The following is a 24,694-nucleotide window of genomic DNA, read 5'->3' on the forward strand; positions in this document are numbered from 1 at the left end:
GAGAGAGAGAGAGAGAGAGAGAGAGAGAGAGAGAGAGAGAGAGAGAGAGAGAGAGAGAGAGACACACAGAGAGAGAGAGAGAGAGAGAGAGAGAGAGAGAGAGAGGGGGGAAGACATGCAGCAAAGAGCCCGGTCCGGATTCGAACCCAGGCCGTTGCAGTAAGTCCTCAGCCTACACGGTACGCACTTTTATGAGTCCTGTCACTCTCGTTTTATTAGGCGATGTCCTGCGCATCATTTAATTCTCTAGTTTGAGTCACACTTCACTTCTGTCTTGACCTGGTCAAACAGTTTGTTCGCCGTCAGCCACGGAGTGATTGACCACCCCAGATAACCCAGGCCATTTATATGAAGAGCTCCCAGACATCACTCCTCTCAGACCTGAGACAGCTTTAAAGCATTGCACTGAGGGTGCAAGAGGAATTGTGTCATTTATCAGATGGAACACCCAGGGCATGTTGAGTCAATATCGAATACTGAGATTATGGCAGGTGGTTGAAGAGCATTTTTCTTTCAGCTCTGTGGGGAGACGAGAGTCCCATGATGCAGTGCGCCAGTGTCTGTCCATGCCAGTCCCCGGAGCCCCGATTCACGTTGAGACGGACGGACACACAGACATCTCTGGGGATGCAAAGGTAGAGCCAGTTAACGTGGAAGATCACATTATTATCATTATACATAAATCTTTTCTCATTATAATAAAAAAGTACAGTTTTGACCTTGGAAAAAAGCTGAAAATACCAAAGAAATGCTCATATCTGGCACATAGGATCATGTAATTTGTCATTTTGATTCTGTAATGAGGAGTGAAGTGTGGTGACCACATCACATTGGTCCGGATTGAGAGAAGAATGAATGAAAGATGATTCTTGAAGAAATAATTTCCGGTTTCTGGATACTTATCAAAGCTAAACAAACATTAAACGGCCGTTGTTGTGATGTTATTGAGAATGAGATACCATTTTATCTGCTGCATCACCAGACTAGTCTAGATGGCTGAAAGTTCAAAGAAATAATCTTTAATCGTCCTGAATCAAAATGAAGACTTACTCAATATTTAATTATCTGCTTGAACATTGGTCTGTACTGTTGACTGGTACACACACCCATGTCCCCTTGGCAGTAAAACATACTGTAAACAAGTTTAAGTCAATAATTCAGTCATCTGTCCACGCTCATGATACTTTTGATGTTTCACATTTATGCCACAGAGCCAAGCACCTGCTGCCCACGCTCGCCCCCAAACCCACTAATCCCACGAGTCCACACCAGCAAGGTACGAGGTCATGATTGTTTCTTTTCTCCTCTTCCAACAGATGAAGAAGCAGAGGGTTAATCTCAGACCCGAGGATGAACATGGAGCTGCTTTGAAAACCCCAAGCCAGGATCCGGTCATAAGTAAGACATTCAAAACATCCTTTAAATGTTTGAACTTAGAAACTTTCTTTGAAGCAACCAAATGACGACAGATGAAGGCCATCATGTATCTCTTCTCCCTGTCTTCTCTTTTTAATGGATGTCAGTTAGTCTTAAAACATGAATTACAGAGTGAGAGAGATGTAAAGTTTTCTCATACATTTGTAATAACTGTCAGTTTGCATCCACTGCGTTGGAAACATCCAATGCATAGGATGCCAGCATGGCCTGCTGCCTGCTGTGTCATGTGACTTACAGTACAGACATGTCCATGTCACATTCTCTATAAATTATAAATACAAATATTTTGAAGAAAGTTTTGAAAGTCATTGGGACTGTTGTGTGTATGCAATACTTCAGGTGCAAATGTCTAGTTTAGATGACATTTCAGACATTTCTGTTGGATATAAATTGTGGGTACTCTACTCACTCTGATGGCTAAGAAGAAATTTATTATGTTACTTCTGCTTAAGAGTTGTCAGAAGTGCCAAAAAGAAAATTCATAGTGTCTCTGTCTTTTTATCACCTCTGTGACATTTCAATAGGCTTCCAATTAAATGAATTTATGCACACATAAAAATCTTTGCTCTACAGCTGTGATCCCTGAACATTTCCAGCGCCCATTGCTTGTCCTTACAACCCAAAAGGGCTTTCTACATTGTTGCTGGTTTTCAGCAATAAAACATCATTCACTTGACTCGGCCATTTAGAAACGATGGCAAAATGGATTACTGTAGATAAATGGCTTGGGGTAACATAAATTATTTAACACACAGGATTACAGTGACACTATATTTGTGTGTATAATATAACTTTCAGACAGTAGACTCTAAGGCAAACAAACAGACTAAGCCTGATCATCAACTATTTTATGTTTCCTTTAAATAGGGTTGTAGAGAACTGTACAAGGCACTATAATACAATTTCTGTTTATAAAAACATGTATTCGTCCATCTGTCTGTGTGCATAATTATGATTTACAACACTGCAACCAGCTGCACCGACCAGTGGGGTTAGAACACTGGCTGTACAGACCAGTGGGGTTAGAACACTGGCTGTACAGACCAGTGGGGTTAGAACACTGGCTGTACAGACCTGTGGGGTTAGAACACTGGCTGTACAGACCAGTGGGGTTAGAACACTGGCTGTACAGACCTGTGGGGTTAGAACATTGGCTGTACAGACCAGTGGGGTTAGAACACTGGCTGTACAGACCAGTGGGGTTAGAACACTGGCTGTTGACTGTTCCATGACTTCCACATTGTCAGTTGAGCTCTGGAGCGTGTCTGTCTGTTTGTCGGCATTGAACTGTACAAGTGTTAGCGTGCCTCTCCTGGCAGTCTTCGATTCCTTTAGGCCCATTGATGTAGATCAGACAAAGCTGCCGTCCCCACAGCCAGGGTCACGGCCTTGTCGAGGAGGATCGATGGCCAGCCTGGCTCGAGACATGAGGTCCTTGTTATACACCAGTTTAAGATCAGCCACTCGATAGCGCTGGTAATCTGCACCTTTCATTTGGCCCTTAAGCCCAATTTATACTTAGGTCGCAGACACTTTTGAAAAGGTCGCCGACAGAAATGACGTCTCGGTCGACACTTTTTACCGTCGCTTAGAAATGTCGCCTACCAGGAGAAATTTCTACTGGCGCGGATGTCGTCACATAGTGAAAAATTAAAATGGTCAGTTTCTCCGAGTGATCACCTAGGCTACAAAGCGTTAACAATGTAACCATAGCTATGAATGTAACGGTAAAATGATTCTGTTTACGTCACGCGAACCTTGAGCACAGGCGACTGTTTTCCGAAGTATAAATGCAGCAGCCTGAGCGACACTTTTTTTCTCGTCAGCGACCATTTCAAAAGTGTCCGCGACCGAAGTATAAATTAAGCTTTAGTGTTCCTTTTTGTAGGTGGCAGGAAATGAAATGGTCCATTCATTGTTATCTTACCTAAAAAAAAAAAAGATTCTGTATGATGGGATTTTTTTTCTTCTACATTTTTATGTTTTAGCTTTTCGAAATTGACCATTGAATGTGTTCAGTTCACACAGTAGCAATTAATCTTTTTTAAACGAACAAAATCAAGACAACCAATTATCTGTGAAACTGTCAGCAGTGCATCTGTTTTGAGGAACCCTTTCATCCAGACCATTGAAGAAGCCTGTGTTTTGTTTTCCGTTAATACAAGTATGACGATACTGTAAATATATAAATATATGAAGCACTTAACTGGAAAGGCTGTGTTAAAATTGTGCGAGAAGAAATAATAACAAGGGAAAAGCTTTTATGATTTGAATGACAACTCTGTCTTTGCTGTCTTGGTCTGTGCCAGTCCCCCGGAGGGATAATAGCTGTTATACGTCAACGTTTTTAGTTGTTGCTGTTGTTGCTAAAAACGAGAAAAAGGATGTTGGTAGATTAAATCCAAAATTCGACACTGTGTAATTTGATAACGAATCAGGAGCTGGGATTCCTGAGAGAGGATGTGTTTGTGAGAGTTATAGAAGTAAGCAGGACTGACAGGGATTGAAATGTAATGGATGCTGAAGGGTAGAGTTAGACTCCTGTGGGGGGTGGAGGCAGCAATGGGGGATTAAGTGATGTGTAATTTAGTGTTGTGAGTCTGTATCTTCTTCTGGAGAACAACAATTGTTATGAGGTATTTTCAGGCATCAAGATTATAAATTACACTACAGTATACCCTGCATATTACCTATTCAGTAGTTGGATGTGAGGTTAATGTGAATTTAATTAATCTGTAATAGTTTTGCTTCTCACAACATAACCGATCCAGGAAATAATTGCAATTTTTTAATTACTCACGCTGTCACAAAAGCACATTTTTAAAATAAACAACAGTAACGTTAAGTGTCTGATTCCAGCAGTCTGCGGAGAGCGTTCTCTTCTCTGGGATCGTGTTAATTAGCGAGGAATCATTACTCTGCCTCACAGTCACTTGTAATTGGATTGTACTGAACTGCTATCCATCTGCTTAGTGTTCATGGAGAACCTTGTCCTAGTCAGAACGAGGAAACCCGACCATCTGTTGCATTAATGCTGTGAAACTCCCAGCTCAAGCCGTTTGGTGTCGTGGTGTCAACACTGGGGGCTGCTTTAAAAACCCCTCATGCGGCTGACGGTAATGACAATGTTGGAGGACTGACAGGAGACATGCGGGAAAGAGACAATCAAATCTCACCAGACAGAAAAAGTTAATTGGTAATGGTGCACTCTGATATTGCAGTTCATGTTGATGAGGCACAAAGTGCTATACTGTACATATTACAAGTGTCGCCGACATTTGTTCATTATTTGATTCATTTGTTTTGTTATCATTATTCATTGCCCATGAATAACAGATGGCATATTTTGTACATCCAGAAAAACAAAACATTTCTCACCAAGAATAATTTCAGTTGTAATATAGCATCTCATGTATTAGTAATGCACTTCAGTTTCTCTCTTGTTGCTGCCTCCTTCAGAAATAACAGTGTATAAACACGCCATGTTATTTCCTTCCCTGTGTCTCCCACGGTTCCCCCTCCTCCCCAGACGCCATCATGTGTTCTCCTCGTGCCCCGAGCTCTGGCCGCGACATGCGAACGTTGGACAGCGGCATCGGCACCATCCCCCTCCCCGACTCCACCTCCTTCTTCTCCTCCATCCTGCACCTCCTTCCCAAGTCAGCATCCACCCCTGACCCGTCCCTCAGCCCTCCCAGTGCACCTGCCTCCTCCAGCGAGGAGATCTCTCCATCCCCTTTACCCCGATGGAGACTGCCATCCAAGGACCACTTCCTGGGGATGCAAAACTCCATGTCCGACACATCTGTTACCCTCGTCCAATCAGTGCCTTATCCCATTGTGACCTTCCTCCAGCCTGTCCAATCCCTGTCTGAGCCTGTTGTGGCCTGTGCCAGTGAATGTGAAACCCAGAGCAAGCTGCCAAGGCTGGCCTCAGGTAAAAGCCAGTTACCAGAGCTGTAGAAGGAATATGTTAAATGCATTGAAAGATGAATTAGCATTGCATAGTATTTTATCCGTGGGATTCAATATTGAAGGCACAGTCTTTTATATTCATGAGTCAAGCAGATAAGCCATACTCTTGTACTCTGAGGAATGGGTGCCAATATAAATACATCACAATACAAACGCACAATAGGTTGTATAGAAACAGACATTATTGGTAAAATAATTTGAATGATTGATTTGTCTGTGTTCAGAGCACGTTGTTACGACAATACAAAGTTTATTGGATAACAGAGGGGAGGGTCTTGTGCTGATAGTATGCTAACTGATTCCTCGGAAACTCCCAATTACTGACTGTCAAGAGGGCTGATGTGTTTCAGATAACAGGCAGTGTCACTATAACAGTGAAACAATTATAGTGTGATAATTTGAGAATCCCCAAAAAGGATGAATACACAGATATCCATATCCTATGAAGTTATTCTTGGATCACATACAAAAAAGCTGAACTGTGATGTATGAATATGAGATCCTACTGACACCTGTCTCCTGTTAAACGTTAATTACTGTATAGTATAACAGTATAACGTAGAATAGAACTGTCCTTCCCTGTCTCTTCTCAGCTGTTCTCTCATCTTCAGCAGTGAGGAGGACTGGAGCTTACAGTACAGTATTTGCAAGGACAACTCCAGAAGATACAGCTGAACTGAGCTGATGTGTTTCCTTGTTTGTTTAGGTGGAGTGGAGCCGAAAAGAATGAGCCATATCAAAACAAAGACAAGGCCTACTCAGACCCAACTGCCAGAGAGGGCACAACCCCAGCTCGCCATCTGTAAGAACCAAGCTCTTCCCTAATTATTTTCAGAAACAATTCACGGGTCTCCACTGTTCACTGTGAACACAATAATCAGACATCTTACGTGCAAAATACAGTACTTACCCCAGCTTGTAGACGCACAAACAGGGCTGCACAATATGAGATCTTGTCAGACTACGTAACTTGTCCACTTTGTCAAGTGCCCTTTCTGCAGATGGATATAACTAAAACTACAATCATGGAAAACAAACAAGAGCTAGCCACTAGGTATTTGTCTGAGGCTGGTAGTTAATAAACCTACAATTGGCGATAGTATGGTAAAACTATGAAGCTATTTCACACAATAACATTTTGCTGTCATATATTTGGTATACATGTCTTCACATACTGTACCAACTGTACTATTTGTTGTCAATTTTATGTTTATTTCTTGTAAAGTGTGTAATGGGTATATTTCTGATTCAAGCTCCTGAAGGACAAAAAGAAAGTTGTTTCCTTTCTAACATCGTAATGATAATTTTTTCTTACAATTGGTCATTCTTTTATTGCTTTAGGGGTTCTGTAAGTCACCAGCCTTGTAACTAATATGTAAATATCAAATACGAAAATATGAAATTTGCTAAAAATCCATTAGCAGCTCATGCATAAAAGGAATTCTGAAGTGCATGAGTCATATGTGATAATTGAAGTGTCTGGTTTTTGCAAACAGATTCACTAATGAAACCGGATGTTTTAATGGATACGCACCAGGCTCAAGAACTCTAGAATTTGGTTTGAATTTGAAAGTACGATTAAGCATATTAAATGAAAAAAATATATATATTTTTTTTAAACTCCACATTACACAGCCCACATTGCATTGGGAATACCAATTCTACCAATTATAATGATAATTTACACTAATACTTTTTCTGTACTGCATCTTGACTCATAAACGCCAAACAACAAGGTGTCAGTGTTAATCTACCCCAATTGTGAATATCTATAAGTATTTGGAAATCTCTAAGGATAATTTAGTAGTAGATATAATACATCCATTCATATCCAGTGTGTCATTGTGCTGTAGGGAGAGAGTGGAACACAAGAAACATTTCTACTCTGTTGGAAGTAGAGCTCAATTATTCTCTGGTTGCACACTAATCAAAAATAAACTCCCTCTCCATGTTTAAAAAAAGAAAAAAATATTCGAACAAAAGTGAAATATGCCAAGTCATTAAGCATAAAAACTGGGGCAGTCTCAGTTTTATGAGAGTATTGATTAAGTTCATCACAATGCAACCACACCACTCTACGCTATTTGTCCAGGACAGCTTCCAATATTCCCACTGGGTGTTCCCTGGAGGATTGGTAACAGACAGAAGAACATTTTGATTGTAAATCACCTGAGAGCCTACCTGGGTGCTGAAGTAAGAGTCAGTTCGACAAGGACATCAACAAGCGAGATTGCCCCATTATGTTAAAACTGACTGCTTGTATTTTTTTGCCAATATGACTCATGTCTGAGACATTTTACTACCACATTATCTGCTAGCAAAAGAAGGTGTACAGTAAATGGTGGTCTGTGTTAGGAAATCCAACTCTAGTGTGTTGAGGGCTCATATCTCACATTATACATTATTGTGGCATAGGCAGGATACTGTTTTAAAGCTTGCATGTCACATATTATTGTTCTACGGCTAATTAACTGTAGCCTACTCTGTTATAATTCTACCTATTAGTTTGCTAACTTGGGGTTTTCTTTTTACACTACTTTTCTTGCAAGCATAGTTAGTGATAACTGTTTGTCAGTGTGCTGTGGTTAGGGTCACATTATAATAAATAAACCTAATAAACCATGTTTTTTTTAAATTATGGTTTCATTTTATTTTCCTATTACATTTGCCCAACTTTTACTTTAATTGTTTTTCTTCACTCCTGAAATAGTTGATAAGACTCCATTAGCATTTTCTTTCAAAGTGTTGTTCAGTTTTCCTTGTAAAACGAACTAATGATGCATTTAATTAAGCTTTAAAACTCTTTGTAATTTGAATAACTACCTTGGGGTCCTCGTAAAAAAACATCCTTTACAGGAACATAGAATCATATTAATAAGAGGAATTGAAGCTTGTGAGTTTTACTTGATATGTACCAGATGCCGACCAGGAAGCTTTGGTACATTTCAGCTCCACAACAACGCAATATGTGCTACTTATGTGTCCCACTTGCAACTAAGCTACCATTTTCGATATGGCTAAAACATAAAGATGCTTTAAAATCAGTTACAAGATTAAACTGTATAGCCTACTTGTATAGGTGGATGTGGTTTTGGATATAGGTTAACTCAATAACCATGGTATTTATGACAAAGATGTCGTATGTTTCTGTTAAACAAAAGATATCCATCCCCCTCCCAGTGCCTTCCAATCTCATCATGTTATTATTGTTTTCCATTTCAGAAGTGATTATTGACTGAGTTGCGAGCTGGAGAGAGGTACAGAGAGCAGGCAGAAACACAAGCAGGAGTATTGGATCTGGCAAGTCGGACAAGAGCCTGTACATCCACAAGAAACAGCCTGTACATCATCCACATCATCCACACAAACAACCTCCGCTGAACACACCATGCACATCTGAGTCACATTTTCCTGAAGTACAGGTGCCCACTAGCACACCTGAACAAACCTCTGAATGTTTTCAGTTTGTCAGGTGTTTAGCAGTAGAGCCAGGGTTCTCTCTGGAGGGTGATGGCCCTAGATGACATGCTTCATCATCGATTTAACATTCATGGTCAATAATCATTACAGTAGCTGCATGTCACTAGGCAATTAACACTGTGGTTTACGCTCATCATAATATATGTATCATGCACTTTTTACTTCCTGTGACAGACAATAATAGCAGGAAAACTCAGTGAACAGGTTCTACTCAGTCATATCATACAAGCACAGTCAGGAGACTACTTTGTTTGATGAGCTCAGGGAATAGACCATTGGTGTCGGAAGGTAAGACAAAGATTTAATTTAAACTGTAAAGTGTAGATGTTGAATTGATTAGCAACAGTGTTCACCTGAACTACATATTTGTGTTGTAAAATTAAAACCTTTTCTTTGCTTCTTTATTGCTATATCCGTCTTAACATGCTTCCGAAAAAAAAACATATCGCAGAACTACATCTCACTTTTACACTAACATGTATATTGTGTACTTTATACTGCCCTGTTTGGTGTTATGAATGTGTCCTGGCTTCTGCTGCTGAGAAATCTTCACTCCCAAATGTAAATATGTATTTAATTAGAATTGCTTCTGTCCAGATTTAAATCTACTACCAAAAACTGCTTCGGGGCTTCACTAGCAAATTCTTTGTGTCAAAAATGTTCAAGACAACAGCAATTACCCTAGTTGCATACTAAATTGAACATCTTAAATAATAAGTGAAAATAAATTAAGCAGAGAAAATAATATATGTAATTTGCCTTCAAGATAAATTGATGCTACAGATCCCATGTTGTCCCACAGGCACACAGTACATACCAACAGTTCATGTCTGTCTTCTCCCTTGTGTATATTAGCAGAAGTAGAACATACACTTATCTGTATACAAATAATCTGTAACTGTATACAAATAATCTGTAACTGTTTGTTTTATGGAAAAAAAGAAAACTATAGCAATATTTGTGTATACATTATACTAGCCTCATGTGACTAACTAAGGTGTTCAAGCCATCTGGTACAGTCTGAAAGAGCATGAACTCTAATTCATATTTAAGGATAGAGTCAGTTTCAAAGGAGTGTTATAATTTTTTTTCATGTATTTGTCTTGTTCCTAAGATCTGTATGCTGCACAGACGTGTAGGATAACTTATACCTAACCCTGTCTAAATCCTCCCACCGAAAATCACAATCCCACATTTTTGTAGAGATCAATGAAAGTTATGGTCTTGTGTTCCTGTAATTTGTCTTATTTTAACAGTATGAATTCGGAATTTGTATTCTACATTACATATTATCTGTTCTATGCAAAGATATCAGGGTGAAATAAACTACCTTAGTTCTTAAGTTGACTTGTTATGTTGTATTCTGCCTGGCCTATCTCTCCATTGTCTAGACATTATTTATAGTTTCTGTTTCTTGTATGTGCTTATCGGACAGGTACGGGAAGATGGCTGATTTTGGAACTCCTCCCTGCCTCAGTTTTAGATTGTAGTCACCGGGCCAATAACGAAAACACGGGAAAATAAAGGTTTCTTTAACCTTGAGCACCGAAAGCTGTCAGGGAAAATTACTCAGGCTCTGATTCTTAGTCCCTGTGACATATGGCCTCTGTTTGATGAATAGGTCTTGATTCAGCAGAACATAAACACTCACCACAAGTCCCGTTTCCACCACAAAACAGCTTTTGTTTTTATCTAAGAAGAAGTACTTTGCTTTTGTTTTTCTCTGCTGTCATCGATATGTACTGTTCTATTCAGGCAGTGCAGCATCAGTTACTGTGCCCTCAAGAAAGCACAAAACTCATTCAACATATCCTGCTGATTTTCTATGGGTTTTATTTGGAAATCTATGCTGTGATATATCTCTGGAAAAGCTTTGTGACCCAGCCTGCAGCCTCTGACATTAGTGCTTGTGTAGGACTTTCCACCCAGAGTAAATGCTTTGTGTAGGAGCAGCAAACGATGCCTGAACGTGTTGGTCTGCAGTCCTGGGGTCCTTGCTGAGTAGGGTTGACCTCAGATGACCTGTATCCTGATGGAACCTTCTCTGCCAATCAATGCCAGTTATGTGTTGCTGTGCTACGGGAGAGTGTTCTCTCCTGTATGGTCTCCCTGGAAGATCTGCTGCATAAATATCAGTGATCAGAGATAATAGATAAATCACCAGGGACTGAAGGTAAGCGCAATCCTAAAAACACCCACATGATTTTCGGTTCTGGTGTTTTCAAGCATAACGAATATCAATAACAGCTCTTATGTCAAACACAAACCCTTTCACTTAGGAGAGAATGTTTCTCATTACATATGCAGTTGAACTAAACCCTCAATTCTTTTGATTTGTAGCCAACATAAAGTCATAAAGACTCAGGCAACTAGATATATTCACCAAAGCAACTCCTCAAACTATAGCCTGGCGTGCTGCCAAACATCGTGACAAAAGTCTCTTCAACCTGTGAAATACTTCCTCTCATGTTATGACTCACTGAGTAAGACAATTAACTGATTTTGAGCTCTGTCAAAGCAGGGGATTCATAACAAGTAAAGTGTCTCTTGATGGGTGATTATCCAAGTATAAATAAAGCTAATTAACTCAGTAAGTCAGGAGTGGCTCACTGACAGCCCCTGATCCTGTCTCATCTTTCAGGCTTGCTGGAGTGCTCAGATCAAGTGGATGTCTCCTGTATGTTCAAGGGATATCTCATTATTAAAAGATGACATATAGCTACTTTAATACAACATCTTTAAATTTAAAAAAGGATCTACACTCAGGATCAGGGTCAGATCTTGTCAATATTGAGTGGTGACCCTTTTCTTTTGTTGGCGAATTTTGATCATTTTGTTAGGTGGCTGTATGCCATACCATTGCTTCACGGTACATGTTGTACAAATGAGTCTGGAGGCCGTTAGTGTTGTGGGGTGGCTCTGTGGTGTATTAGAGACAGGGTATTATGGTCTGTTTCAGAGGAAATTACAGCTCAGGGAGTCAGATGGCTGAGTGGTTAGGGAATCGGTCTAGTAATCAGAAGGTTGCTAGCTCGATTCCCGGCTATGCAAACCAAATGATGTTGTGTCCTTGGGCAAGGCACTTCACCCTACTTGCCTCGGGGAGAATGTCCCTGTACTTACTGTATGTAGCTCTGGATAAGAGCGTCTGCTAAATGACTAAATGTAAATGTAATCTCACAGCCAGCGGAACGCCAGGCTGTAAGCCATGCTAGGATGAACCAGGACTGGAGTTTAAGGACTGGGCTCCGTGTCAGAGACACTTCCATGCTGACCAGATTGTGATCATGGCAGGTCTGTGGATCGTTCCCGCATTAACACAGGGACCACGAGGGTATGTATCTGCTTCCACGTGCAGCCTACTTGCTACCCTGAGAGCTTATAATGAAGAAAACAAATCCGAGTTGGAATTTTGGGCGTGATTTGGCTACACGATATTTACACTCTTTGATGAGAATACATTTGGCTACGATTAAAATGTAAAAGACACACCCTGAAAAAAGTGGAAAAAGGCAAATGATAAATCTTTGTAAGATCACAGACATTGATTCTGCAAGTCATCAAGCCATGCACTCTTTGTAGGGCCACTGACTACATTGTCACTGTAATGTCAAACATGCTACTATTCTTTGATTAAACAGGAGCGTCACATGGTACACAGCGTCGTCACCCCCACCATCCCACTTATCCCCCTCCACGCGCAGCCCGGCTGCTGCTGAAGTAAAGGTGAGAGCGGCGCGGGACGGGAAGGCTGTGCCATGCGCGGACGTCTGATCGTTCGAAGGATTCTATCTTCCTCGAAAAGCCAGGTCTAATGGTTATATCTCCAACGGCACCAAGTAGAGGATGTGGCTGTTCACTTTAACAACTTTGTTCTGGTTTATATTCAAGTCAGGTATGTTAATTTATATGTTTGTTATGTTATTATGCAAATAGATGTCCGTGTGATAGTTTTAACGTAGGTGTTAAGATTACATGTCGACATTATAATTAGGCTATACAGGCTATAGTGAATAAGGCAAATTGTAGTTGACATTTAGGTGGACAGTGCCATCCGTAATATATTTTTTATTCTCAACTGGGTTGAGACCGGGTTTTACGCAAGGCGTTTATAACAAATTATTCTATGAGAGCAAGAATAGTTTGTTTTACCTGATGCAGGCTAAGAAGAAGGCATCGAATTTTGAAGAGAACGGGTGCACCTGATTCGTTTTCAAAATTTCAGAAATCCGGAACTTTTTCCTCATTCAACTAATTGGGATGGTTTCGTGGACACCTGTTATGATAGTGATGTTAATGTAACGGGTCACTGAAAGCAGCGAGAAGCGCAGTGACAATATTAGAAATGAGGTAATAAAGGGTGAGGATGTGATTTGTTAAACACACTTAACGCAACGGAGCTACCTCTATTATAAAGCAGCATTTACAGTTGAAGTGAACATCTTCACATAAATGTGAAGGCATCATTACTTAATGGTTTTATAAAGCTAGGCTATTCGTTGCCATGTTATGTTGACGTAAGCGAATTTTGAGAAGCTTTGGATTTTTGTCCTGTCAAATGTATAATCGGCAAGTAGGCTAACAGTGGATGGATTCAGGAATAAAGCTATAACTCCACTGTCCTAAATCGAAGAGAGTGTAATTCCAGCATATTTGGTTAATGTTAATAGGCTACAGTTTACCACTCTTCTTTTAAAGACAGGAGAATAGTTTTGATTGTTTGGCCGATATTAAACCCCTTAAAGTGCATACTTTTGTTCTTTACACAATCTTTGACGACTTTATACTGACTCTTCACATTCGTCAGGTAGGTTGCGGTGACGTGAGTTTGGTCAAGCATGTCATCGTGAGAATATCCGCACTCTACAGTGCACATCCAGGTCAAACTCCCAACTTTTTAAAGGTCTGAAATATTAGTAAATTATTTAGTAACTGTGTCTTTTCATTTCAACTGCTGAAGAAGCAAGTTGCAGAGTTTGACATTTTAAAAAGCATCAGTTGGATCGTTTCTTTAATCTTTCTGAATTGTTGGTTGATGCAGTTTGATTCATACACGTACTTCGAGCATACAAGAGCGCTAGTGTTCTATTTTCTTTTATATTAGATGTTTCTATACATGTTTGTTATTGTTCTACAACGTGCAGCTACTGCAGTGTGCAGCTGATCTCGCTGATGCCTCTCCTCTTGCTGGCCTCAGGCATGGCTCTGCAGATCCAGTGTTACCAGTGCGAGGAGGTGACCCAGAACGAGTGCTCCACGCCAGAGTTCATCGTGAACTGCACAGTCAACGTGCAGAACATGTGCCAGATGGAGGTTCTAGTCAAGGAGGATGGTGAGGCCTTTGTGTTGTGTGTCATTCATGCTGCTCTGCATTCAGGTGTGGTGCACAAACTCGCCCAGATTTGTGAGAATCCTCTATTTATAGTGGGATACTTAAGCTCACTTCCCCCCTTTCATAACCTAGCTGCAAATGGGAATACGTGTTTACTCTATCTTGCAATAAGAATCACATATTAAACCTCTACACTTTACAAAGGAAATATTGAATATAAAATTGGCTTGAGTTAGTAAGGCCACAGTTTTTTAAATTAAGAATTAACATGTTTATTTTACAATTAACAACAATTTGTTAAGTGACCTTGTTCATGTGTCTTCCCACAAACTGTCTTTTTGGGGGCGAAAATAAAGTACTTCAATGGATGTGAAAATGCTCTAGCCGTGCAAAAACACCAGCATGCATAAATGCACATCAAAAAACTGATCTGTTACCCTGGACAATGAGCTTGCTGTGAGCTAAACTCCACTAGTAGTCTAGTTTCACTGATCAGATGCTGTTGGAGTATATATGGGCCCCTGGTTAGCCCCTGGTTTTTAATGACAGCGGTAATGCCTGGAGGCTTGTATTAATCAGCATTTCCAACCATTGTCAGGGATGTGAATATAAACCGTTTCCATACATTTCTGGCAAGCCAGCCTTTGTGTTTCATAAAAAAAAAAAGAAACTTTACAGATTTCAACAGAATATCAGAAAAGGTCATAGTAAACTATATGTCTTATTGTCTAGGATGTATGTATGAGGTTTTTTGGCTAGTTAAGCTGTGACACTGAGGAACAACTGTACTGTTTGTATTGAGGAATTGTATCTCCATGTTGTGTGAGGCTGAATAAGCACTAGATATACGTTCATCTCTAGTACAGTGTCTGAGTACCTAAACCCCTCACATCCCAGGAGTCTTCAAGGAGTTCTGAAACCATTTTTTTTGTAACCCATCAGAGATGTTTTTGGTGTGATCACAACTCCCGCCTGTCACCCCAGAGTGTTGTGGTTCAGATCTTCTCTCCAGCATCCTTCTCATCCTTGTTTGCTGTCTATTTCCGTCTATTTCCTGTGACTCATTACCGGTCATAACCGGTCATAACCGGTCAGCCTCTGCTTTGCCCCTGGGACGGCGTTCTTATCGTGCTCCTTGAAATTGGGTAATTTTGTCAGAAGCCATTTTTGGTTTCCCCAGATGAACAAAAGTAATAAGCTGCTCTTTGAACATACAACATGCGCTTCAGGAGCCAAAGACCAAGAACATTGCACCGCAGAGGGTTCCCGTTTTTAATACGAAAATGTTTACACGAATGCCCATGAGTCTTGGCTTCTCCTCAGACTACATCATCATACTCCACTGGACATGCAGTACGTAGAGAACGGGCAGTTCCTCTGGCCGCTTATAATCTTAATCTTACCTATACGTTTGAAACGTAAAATGCACATTAGCCATTATGTCAGGATCTCACCGGCTGAGACTACATTCATTAACAACCGAGTGGAAGTCTGTTTGATTTCCTCAGCTGCGCCTGCTCCGTGCTCGCTGCTCTAAGCCCATGATTGTACATGCCGTTTCATGCTGAGACGTGATGAATATAAAGGAGTTGTGAAGTGTGTCGCCCTCTGTTTGTATGTCTCCACACAAGGATTAGGCATGTAGACCTCCCGCCAAGTGTTCCACGTGTCACTTGCTATTCACATTAATAACTGTGTCCAGCAGAGCGGCTTGCAGTACATTGAAAAGGAAGGAGGACTGTGGTAGGAACCATCACCTGGCTTAGAATAACCGCATTCTGCTTTTAAACGAGAGGTATTGTTCAGTCCATCGTGCTCCCGAGGACGCCGGAGCCGGCTCCTCCTCCATCTCCTCATCCCTCCATCTCCTTGTCCCTCCATCTCCTCATCCCTCCATCTCCTCATCCCTCCATCTCCTCATCCCTCCATCTCCTCGTCCCTCCATCTCCTCATCCCTCCATCTCCTCATCCCTCCATCTCCTCATCCCTCCATCTCCTCGTCCCTCCATCTCCTCATCCCTCCATCTCCTCATCCCTCCATCTCCTCGTCCCTCCATCTCCTCGTCCCTCCATCTCCTCATCCCTCCATCTCCTCATCCCTCCATCTCCTCGTCCCTCCATCTCCTCATCCCTCCATCTCCTCATCCCTCCATCTCCTCGTCCCTCCATCTCCTCATCCCTCCATCTCCTCGTCCCTCCATCTCCTCGTCCCTCCATCTCCTCATCCCTCCATCTTCATCACTGTCTCCCTTTGATTACATCTTGAGGAATGACAGGGGTGTGTGGCTTCACTTGGCGCCTTCAAGTGGCGCGTTTCATCCACAATCTCTCCGCAGGGGTGATTGCTGTGGACACCGTTCATCTGAATTGTTGGCTTTTTTCGGGTGAAGCGATCCACTCTAACAAGTGTGAGCTACTTGAGGGCTGTGGCTGAGGGATTGCCTCTCGGCCCCTGTGTAGGCAGACTATCATTAACAACATAGAGCTTGCTTCCATCCTTATTTGTGGAAGCCATTTCCCAGAGCCAGCAAGTAGCCTGATGTAATCACCCAAGATATGTTTATCCAGCTGATGTTGATAAAATGATTAATACGTTGTTTACAACCGAAATGGCTCACATATAGAGACATGTTCACTGCTTGCTGTTCAACAACAGATTTAGAGCTATCGGCTTAGGCCGGGTGTCTGAAACTCCTCCTTTGAAACGTTGAATTCGATTAGGTCCGTGAATGAATATTGATCAGCTGAATCTCGATTCTCAAACCTGACATGACATGATTCGACATAACAGTTAGTTACGACAAGCATGTCAGATAACTCCCGTCATAGAGACTAAAAGAGAGCCAAGCTTCTTCCATCTCATTATACCAAATGTCTTGTGACATGGAGATTAAAAGAAGCCTTTGCTCACAGCTCCTTCTTATCTGAGCCAGAACGCCTGTCATTACGAGGAGGTGACATCGCTCGTTAAGGTTTAATCGGAAAGGCAGGGGCATCAACTCTCTTGCGCGATGACAAGACAGATAAATGTCATGATTCTCTTCACAGGTGGAACGAGTAGGAGTCTTCTATTAATACCAGTCGGTCAGCGGATAGAAGATACAATGTTGCTGTTTGGAAAGATTGGTTTATATGTATATTAGCTTATATATTGTATATATAAGCTCCTTGTGGCTTTGCTTATACAATAAGCAATACAAATATGTAAAGGAAGTATGTGGACATTAGTTTTACGGTATCATGGGCCTTCACGTATTCAAGGCCCAACTGTAGTCCGGTCCGTGGAGGTCGTTTGGGGACTGAGCATCATGTTCAGAGGCACTAAGGTAGGAGGCTAACAAGCATCTGAAACAAGAAATGTTTCTTTCAAGTTGCATAACACTTTCCCTCTTGAGAGGGCCTGGTTGGGTTTCAAACTAGCAACCTCATCTCGCTAATGTCGCTTTAGAAACTCCTTTCCACATCCTTTTTGGTGTTTGACTACTCTAGCTGAAGTTTAGAGAACATTACACATCAGGCTAAATTGTCCCATTTTGCTGCTTATCTAAATGAGGCATTACTATTCATGAAAGTTAATTTACTGTATCAGCAAGGAGGAAATTATGATGTAGTTAGTCACAGTGGGTTACATTCACAGTCTATGCCTATCTTAAGACTTGAAATGATTCTGGAAGTCATCCCTGTGGTAATTTGGAAATGTGTAATTTGGCTTCTCTGAGATTTGGAGTCCTGTGTCCTTGTGGAGGACATCGATAATGGTTTTACGCAGCACATGTTTCAGCAAAAAAACATGTATTTTACGTTTTAGTTGAGTAGTCTTAATAGCAAAGAGAAATTCTTGTTTTATGTATGAAGTAATTCCACTCAAGCATCTTGTCTACATTAATTAAAAGTTATGGCAGTCATGTTTCCAATCTGTGTCACTTTTGATCAACCACTACTTTAATTTAAGATGCACATTTCTTGCTATGAGCACATGGCATTTCCATTGAGGATTGTAAATCTACAGCACCATAAATATGTATGAAAGATATATTAGTTAAATCTAACTTGTTTGATGTTCCGTGTTGGGTGTTTGACGTAAATGTGCTGCTAAGTAAACTGAAGAAGTTCTGTATTCTTCTGTGTATAATGAAGCTGATTAATTTCCCCTGAAATGTAGCCTGGGTCACAAATTAAATGAACAAATTGTATTATTATTCAATAGCAAACTATCTGATATTTTACGTACGAGACCTGTGAGGAACATTGAAATATTCTGCTAGTTTGCAAGGTACTGTCTTATTCAGCACCTTCACTTCACCTGGTTGCAATCTCACCTGGGAATGATAAACAGTTACCCACTCTGGTGATTGTGAACAGCTGTTCTCTGGTCCTTGGTGACAGGGGTGTAAAGGTAGAATCTGCTTCATCAGCCTGTGTTTGTGGATTTAAGATTGAAGCTAAAACTTGGAGATCCTATTGCTAAAACTCTTGGTAGAATTTGTTTATACTGATGCTAGTATTTGGTTAAACTGGTGGTAGTATTTGTTTATACTGCTGCTAGTATTTGGTCATTGGAGTCAGGTGGCTGAGCGGTTAGGGAATCGGGCTAGTAATCTGAAGGTTGCCAGTTCGATTCCGGCTGTGTCAATTGATGTTGTGTCCTTGGGCAAGGCACTTCACCCTACTTGCCTCGGGGGGAATGCCCCTGTACTTACTGTAAGTCGCTCTGGATAAGAGCGTCTGCTAAATGACTAAATGTAAATGTCATACTCTTGGTAGTATTTTGTGGTCTCAGATGTTGATTTGGTTTTTCCTTATTATTTCTTATCACTATAAAGTTTTTTCCCAATATAATTTTCTCGAGCTGTACTTAGGAGATGAGTGATAGGATTGACATGGGAGGTTTTTATTAAAAGGCAGGGAGATCAGAATTCGTTTAGGTATTGTAATTAGAACTAGGGCCAAGAGATAAAGGGGAAGATATCATTATCTCTGAACAGCGGTCTGTCTTTCCCACCTAAATACAAATATTAAAAAAACATCAAGTTGTTTTTCAGTCTCATGTCCATTCAGAGGCATTATTCAGCAGTAGCCAAACAACGCATTTGTCTATCTGAGCTCTGAGAGTTCCATAGTCTCTAGTTCATTATGAAACTGCCTTGTAACTGCTAATAGTTTATGGAAAATCCTGGACTGGGGTTTTACGACCGAAGTGGCGTTCATGTGGATACCATTAAAGGCTATGTGAATGACATCTTTATGAACACTCGTAAAAATAATGTCATCTGGTTTTAGTGCTTTGGCAGGTTTTACATAAACGAAATTGTGAGCTTTTCAGAGTGAAAATATACGGGTTGCCTTAGTGAGAGTGTTTGTTTAGACTGACCACAGCGCGTGGTCCATCATCCACTTAAGGATATCTCCTCAAATTCCCAGAGATGACTGTAACTGCAGCTATGAAATATTTACATTTACATTTATGCATTTAGCAGATGCTTTTATCCAAAGCGATCAACAGTAAAATATTTCACAGCGAGTACAAGAATTTAAATCCGTTACAACTAACCAACAAGAGCTACAAGTCTCTCAATAAGAGTCATTGTGATCCTGGAGGAAACTAACATCAGGTCCAGCCAAGCATTCCTAAGTGCCGTTGTACTCCCGGAACAAGTGCGTCTTTCTTGAGCCTTTTCTTGAAGGTGGAGAGACAGTCAGTGTCCCTGATGGAGGTGGGGAGTTGATTCCACCATTGGGGGCCAGACAGGAGCTTGTGTTGGGAATATTGATTGTTTCTGTTCTGATATGCACTTTATTCAAGTCACAGAGGAACTTTGTCTGAATGGCTGGCTGGCTGATTGGCTGAATGGCTGGCTGATTGGCTCAATGACTGAATGGATGGCTGAAGGACTGAATGGCTGGCTCTCGATCTTGCAGTGTTTTAGGTACCTGTACTTTTCGCCAAGGACTTCTAGAAGTTTCTGCCTTCTTTGCTGACTGCACAGCAGGCCCCTCATTTACAAGTGAAATCCAACCCACACACAAGGCTCCCGAGATGTATGACCACACGGCTTTTCGTGCAGCCAACCATAACGATTCTCATTACAGTCTTGGGAGGCGTGTGTGTGTTCACAGCCTCTGCACAATCATTCGAATTCCTTGCCTCTCTTTGCCCCTGTAAAATACCTTGACATGATCATTTCGACCATATTTAGGAATATTTTAAACAAAAGCACGCTCTGCAGATGGTCTGAATGTTTGTTGTACTTGTTAGAGCCTCCTGTCTTTCCCTGTCTTACATTTGTTGCGATGATTTTGGCAGCTCAAAGCCCAGCCTATCATACAATACATTTGGAACCACAGCCGCATTAACGGAGGTATAGAACACAATCGGGATGAATTATACATAAACATGTTTATGTGCTGTGCCTCGAATCGCAATGATAAGTGATGGTGCCTGTGGCAGTAGATGCATATGAATGTGATGAATCCTATTATGAAATTAGCCACAACTGTCATAAAGCGTGGTTTGGAAACCTTGTAATTTTCGAGGCATCAATCCAATCCGGCTGCTAGGACTCCGGTATGATTTATTCGGTCGTTAAGATTTCAGAAAACAAACAGGATGACTTGACTCGTCTTTGCCTTGACTTTGTTGGAGGCTTTGCGCTCGGAGCGATTGTGTGTTACTGCTCTCAGAATGCCATTACAATCACAAAGACAGGGACAAAGAGCTCTGATTGGACTGGCACATGTCAACACCTCAGCTCTCAGGGTTCCTCTGGAGAGCATCTATGACAGTGAGAGGAAATGTTCTCTAAACAGGAAGTCTTTCCTGAACGCTGGAGGTGTGGGGAGATGCAGGGAAGGGGCAGGTTTAGGAGTCTGTGTGTGGAACTGTGCATACAGACAGAATTTGTTTTGGATTAAAGACCCATTTACAGTAGGCTGCCAACCCTGAACTTTCAACCCTCATCTTAAACAAGTCAAAAATAGAATTAGCACAGCATATTTTAGTTTAGCACACACACACACACACAGAAAACCCAATTAAATACAGGACATGACATTAAACCAAAATAGACCTGCATATGAAATGCTGAGAGCATCAACTAGGCTTTGAAGACCATCCAGGAGTCACAGACAGTATGTGTCTTAGAGGGTTTTGAGGGTGGGTGCTTAGTAGCTGTCGGTCCCAGAAGGCTGTGCGCTGAGCTGGGCTGCTGCTGGGGTGACGAGGCCAGCTAAGCAACATCCAGGAGAACCTGAAGGAGGTCAGAGGAGTCAGGGTGGACACAGGGTGTGACTGTGTACAAGTGGTTTGTACTTGGAAAGCATGTTTGCTGTTTTGTGACAATGTGGATGTGGGGGATCTGTGCTGAAATCATACACATTACACACAGGATGCTATAATATGCTCCTTCTAGCCAGTTGAGGATATCTGGAGATCTGACTGGAACAGAATGAGAGGTTTTAAGTTATATGTTTAGTTGTTTTTTCCTCTCATAGACCAGCAATACCCTTGCTTTTCTATACTGGTTCATTTTTACATGTAGGTAGCTTTCAGAGAAGTATTGCACCAAAATCTGATTAAAATTCTGATTCTGATTCTGATTCTGAAATGCAAATCCGCCTGACTCCTTAAAAGGATAATCTTATCATCTTATTTATATCATTCAGTCACAACCCAGTATCTAGTTTCTAGTTTGTCGATTACACTGTATCGTCAATACCAAACAACCAGTCTAGACCTGCATTTTAACACACAGTAACACACAAAGTAACACACACAGTAATTGGCTTGTTTGCTCCCTCATGGCACAGACAGAAAGGTTCTCTCCAGCGTTCAAGACCATCGGCCCCCATGCAAGTCTGGCAGCCACTGCTTCTGTTTGGGTTTGAACAGAACATGAGTCAGGTTTTAAGGATCTGCAGTTAGGCTGTCCTCTGCTTTACCTCTTTATACACATACCAACAAAAAACAAGGAAATGTTGCTAATTGTTTGAAAGCCCTGGAAGACTGTGTTAGAGAGGTGGTAGAGAGGAATAGGAACAAATGTAGATGTTCCCACACTGTTAACTTGCTGTTGATTTGCTGGTTTGTCTGCGCTTGGCTGAGGTTCTTAGGTCATTTCCTGTTCTTACTGTACACTTACCACAAGTCTACAGCAAATCTTATTCTGCATGTTTTTTTTCTTTAGCATTTTCATAAAATACAATTAATCTCAAGCAGAGGACATAATGAGCTTTTCAGCGATTAGGTAGCCTTCAGCACGTTCCCTCAGACTCGATGCTACGCACTGTGCATTAGGACATTTGAGTAAGCTGCCATAGAAGAAGGAAAAAAACATGGTAATGTAATTTGCTTGTTCATATTCCGCACTCCTTTCTATGAAATCTTGGCTTCTGCTCCACACTCTGTCCTGGAGATATGACTAATGTAACACAGTTGTAGAGGTCATTAGTGTTGTGCCTTTGATAAAAGAGTAGACTCTGTGTGCAGCGTGTAATGTTCCTGTCTTCATCTCTGCTAATTGGGTTTCTTTGTAAAGAAGAGGACAAATGGAAGCTAAAAGTTTGCTAGGAGGATGAGTTTGGAACAAGGTTCACTTTAACATCTGATTCAAATCACACAAAAAACGTGTTTTTATACAACTACAGTACAGTGGATTATTTAGGCTGCACCCTAGGAACGGCTCTCATGTGACTTATTAGTCACAAGTGATCTTGACGCCGAAAATCTTGTTTTGGTAGTTCCTGGTGCACAACCACGATGAGTCACAGGTGCCAAGTTATTTACTGTCTCAAATGTTGATAACTTTTTTTCAAACGAAACACTCAAGAAGATCAAAGATTGGAAAGAATAACACTCAACATACAGTATGCTAAATTGTGATGTTGGAAGGACGGTAAACCTCCTTTACTCTCCATCAGGGAAAATCAGGTTTCATCATCCCAAATCAAACTTCATGTTATCAAACGGAGATTGTTTAATGAATCTTGCTCCAACTCCACCCTCACAGTCACTAACTGTTCCAGATATTTATTATTGGCCTCTTTGGTGGCAGCAGTGTCTCCAACAGGCAGCAGTGTCTCCAACAGGCAGCAGTGTCTCCAACAGGCAGCAGTGCTGAGCCTGGGGGATCTGAAAGAGGTCAGGTGTGACAGATTTGAAGTCAGATTTGTAGTCTCTGTCGGATATGTGTGAGAGCATACTTGACTGTGTGAGGCACTCCTCAGGTCTGTTCTAAAAGCCCTCCTCATGTCTGGTCTAACAGCCCTCAGGTCTGGTCTAACAGCCCTCCTCATGTCTGGTCTAACAGCCCTCCTCAGGTCTTGTCTACCAGCACTCCTCATGTGTGGTCCAACAGCCATCCTCATGTCTGGTCTAACAGCCCTCCTCATGTCTGGTCTAACAGCCCTCCTCATGTCTGGTCTAACAGCCCTCAGGTCTGGTCTAACAGCCCTCCTCATGTCTGGTCTAACAGCCCTCAGGTCTGGTCTAACAGCCCTCCTCAGGTCTGGTCTAACAGCCCTCAGGTCTGGTCTACCAGCCCTCCTCAGGTCTGGTCTAACAGCCCCTCTCTCTGTCCTCTCCCCAGGGGTGTACTACCGCAAGTCGTGCGCGGCCTCCGCCGCCTGTCTCCTAGCCTCCTCCGGCTACCAGCAGTTCTGCACCGGGAAGCTCAACTCAGTGTGCATCAGCTGCTGCAGCGAGCACCTGTGTAACAAGCCCCGGCAGAAGAAACACCCGGCCTATTCTCACGCCTCGCCCCTGAGCACGCCACCCCTGCTCAGCCTCCTGCTCCTCCTGCCTTCAGCGGTCATGCTCTGCTGATGGCATCGTGAGAGTCAGCTGGGTCTTTGTAAAAGAAGAAAGAAAGAAAAAGAAGAAGGAGGAGAAGAAACGGTGTGCTTTTGAGTTGACGAGGTGGGCATCCTGTTCTGCTGTCGGTGCTAGAGAGGTTGAAAGGTGTGGGTGGGAGGAGGAGGTACTTAAGGATGGTGATGTGGCGTGTTCGGGATGTTGACACCGTGGGCAGGGTGAGGGGACGGAGGGGAGAGAGACACGAGGGTCACTGGCACATGATGGGACAATGACAACAACGTAACTGTTGTTAGATGGACTTTGTGGTGTTCCTCGTGTCTACATAGAGTACCTGCCTACACTGTGTGAAGTATGTATTTATGTGTAAGTGAAAATCCACTGACAATGGAAAAATGAAGTCATTTATACGTTTTAATACCATTATGTGATGTTCAAAAGTGAGTCCCAGTAAGGGTTCACAAATCATGAATACTGTTACATAGGTCATACTAGTGGAAGAAAAATGCAGCCAGGCTACTAGGCTACTGTAGTAAGAGAACACACCAAGTTTTTGCGATGGGGAATTGAGTCAAGTTTACTGAAAAACATAAATCACCAGTTGACATATTTAGTTCATGTATTTGTGAAGTGTTTTGCCAAAATGAAAGATAATCATTTAA

The 24,694-nt window shown here is 41.6% G+C and overlaps 2 protein-coding genes across 2 annotated transcripts in view; both read left to right on the forward strand.

Moving 5' to 3' along the window:
* Window positions 1-9,260, forward strand: part of LOC136967671 (nck-associated protein 5-like) — a 41,661-nt gene extending 32,401 nt beyond the window's left edge. Inside the window, exons 9-13 of the mRNA XM_067261557.1 lie at window positions 518-635; window positions 1,317-1,398; window positions 4,967-5,374; window positions 6,119-6,214; window positions 8,635-9,260. Coding sequence (XP_067117658.1) covers window positions 518-635; window positions 1,317-1,398; window positions 4,967-5,374; window positions 6,119-6,214; window positions 8,635-8,636 — 706 coding nt within the window. The 3' untranslated portion in view covers window positions 8,637-9,260. The remainder of the gene's footprint in view (window positions 1-517; window positions 636-1,316; window positions 1,399-4,966; window positions 5,375-6,118; window positions 6,215-8,634) is intronic.
* A 3,478-nt stretch (window positions 9,261-12,738) lies between these two features.
* On the forward strand, window positions 12,739-24,044 carry LOC136932807 (ly6/PLAUR domain-containing protein 1-like). The gene is made up of 3 exons (XM_067228076.1): window positions 12,739-12,787; window positions 14,090-14,224; window positions 23,809-24,044. Exons 1-3 carry the CDS (start codon window positions 12,739-12,741, stop codon window positions 24,042-24,044), a joined length of 420 nt encoding a protein of 139 aa, XP_067084177.1.
* Window positions 24,045-24,694: the final 650 nt, after the last annotated feature.

This window comes from Osmerus mordax, chromosome 2 (genome assembly GCF_038355195.1).
Source record: "Osmerus mordax isolate fOsmMor3 chromosome 2, fOsmMor3.pri, whole genome shotgun sequence".
Classification (NCBI taxonomy): Eukaryota; Metazoa; Chordata; class Actinopteri; order Osmeriformes; family Osmeridae; genus Osmerus; species Osmerus mordax.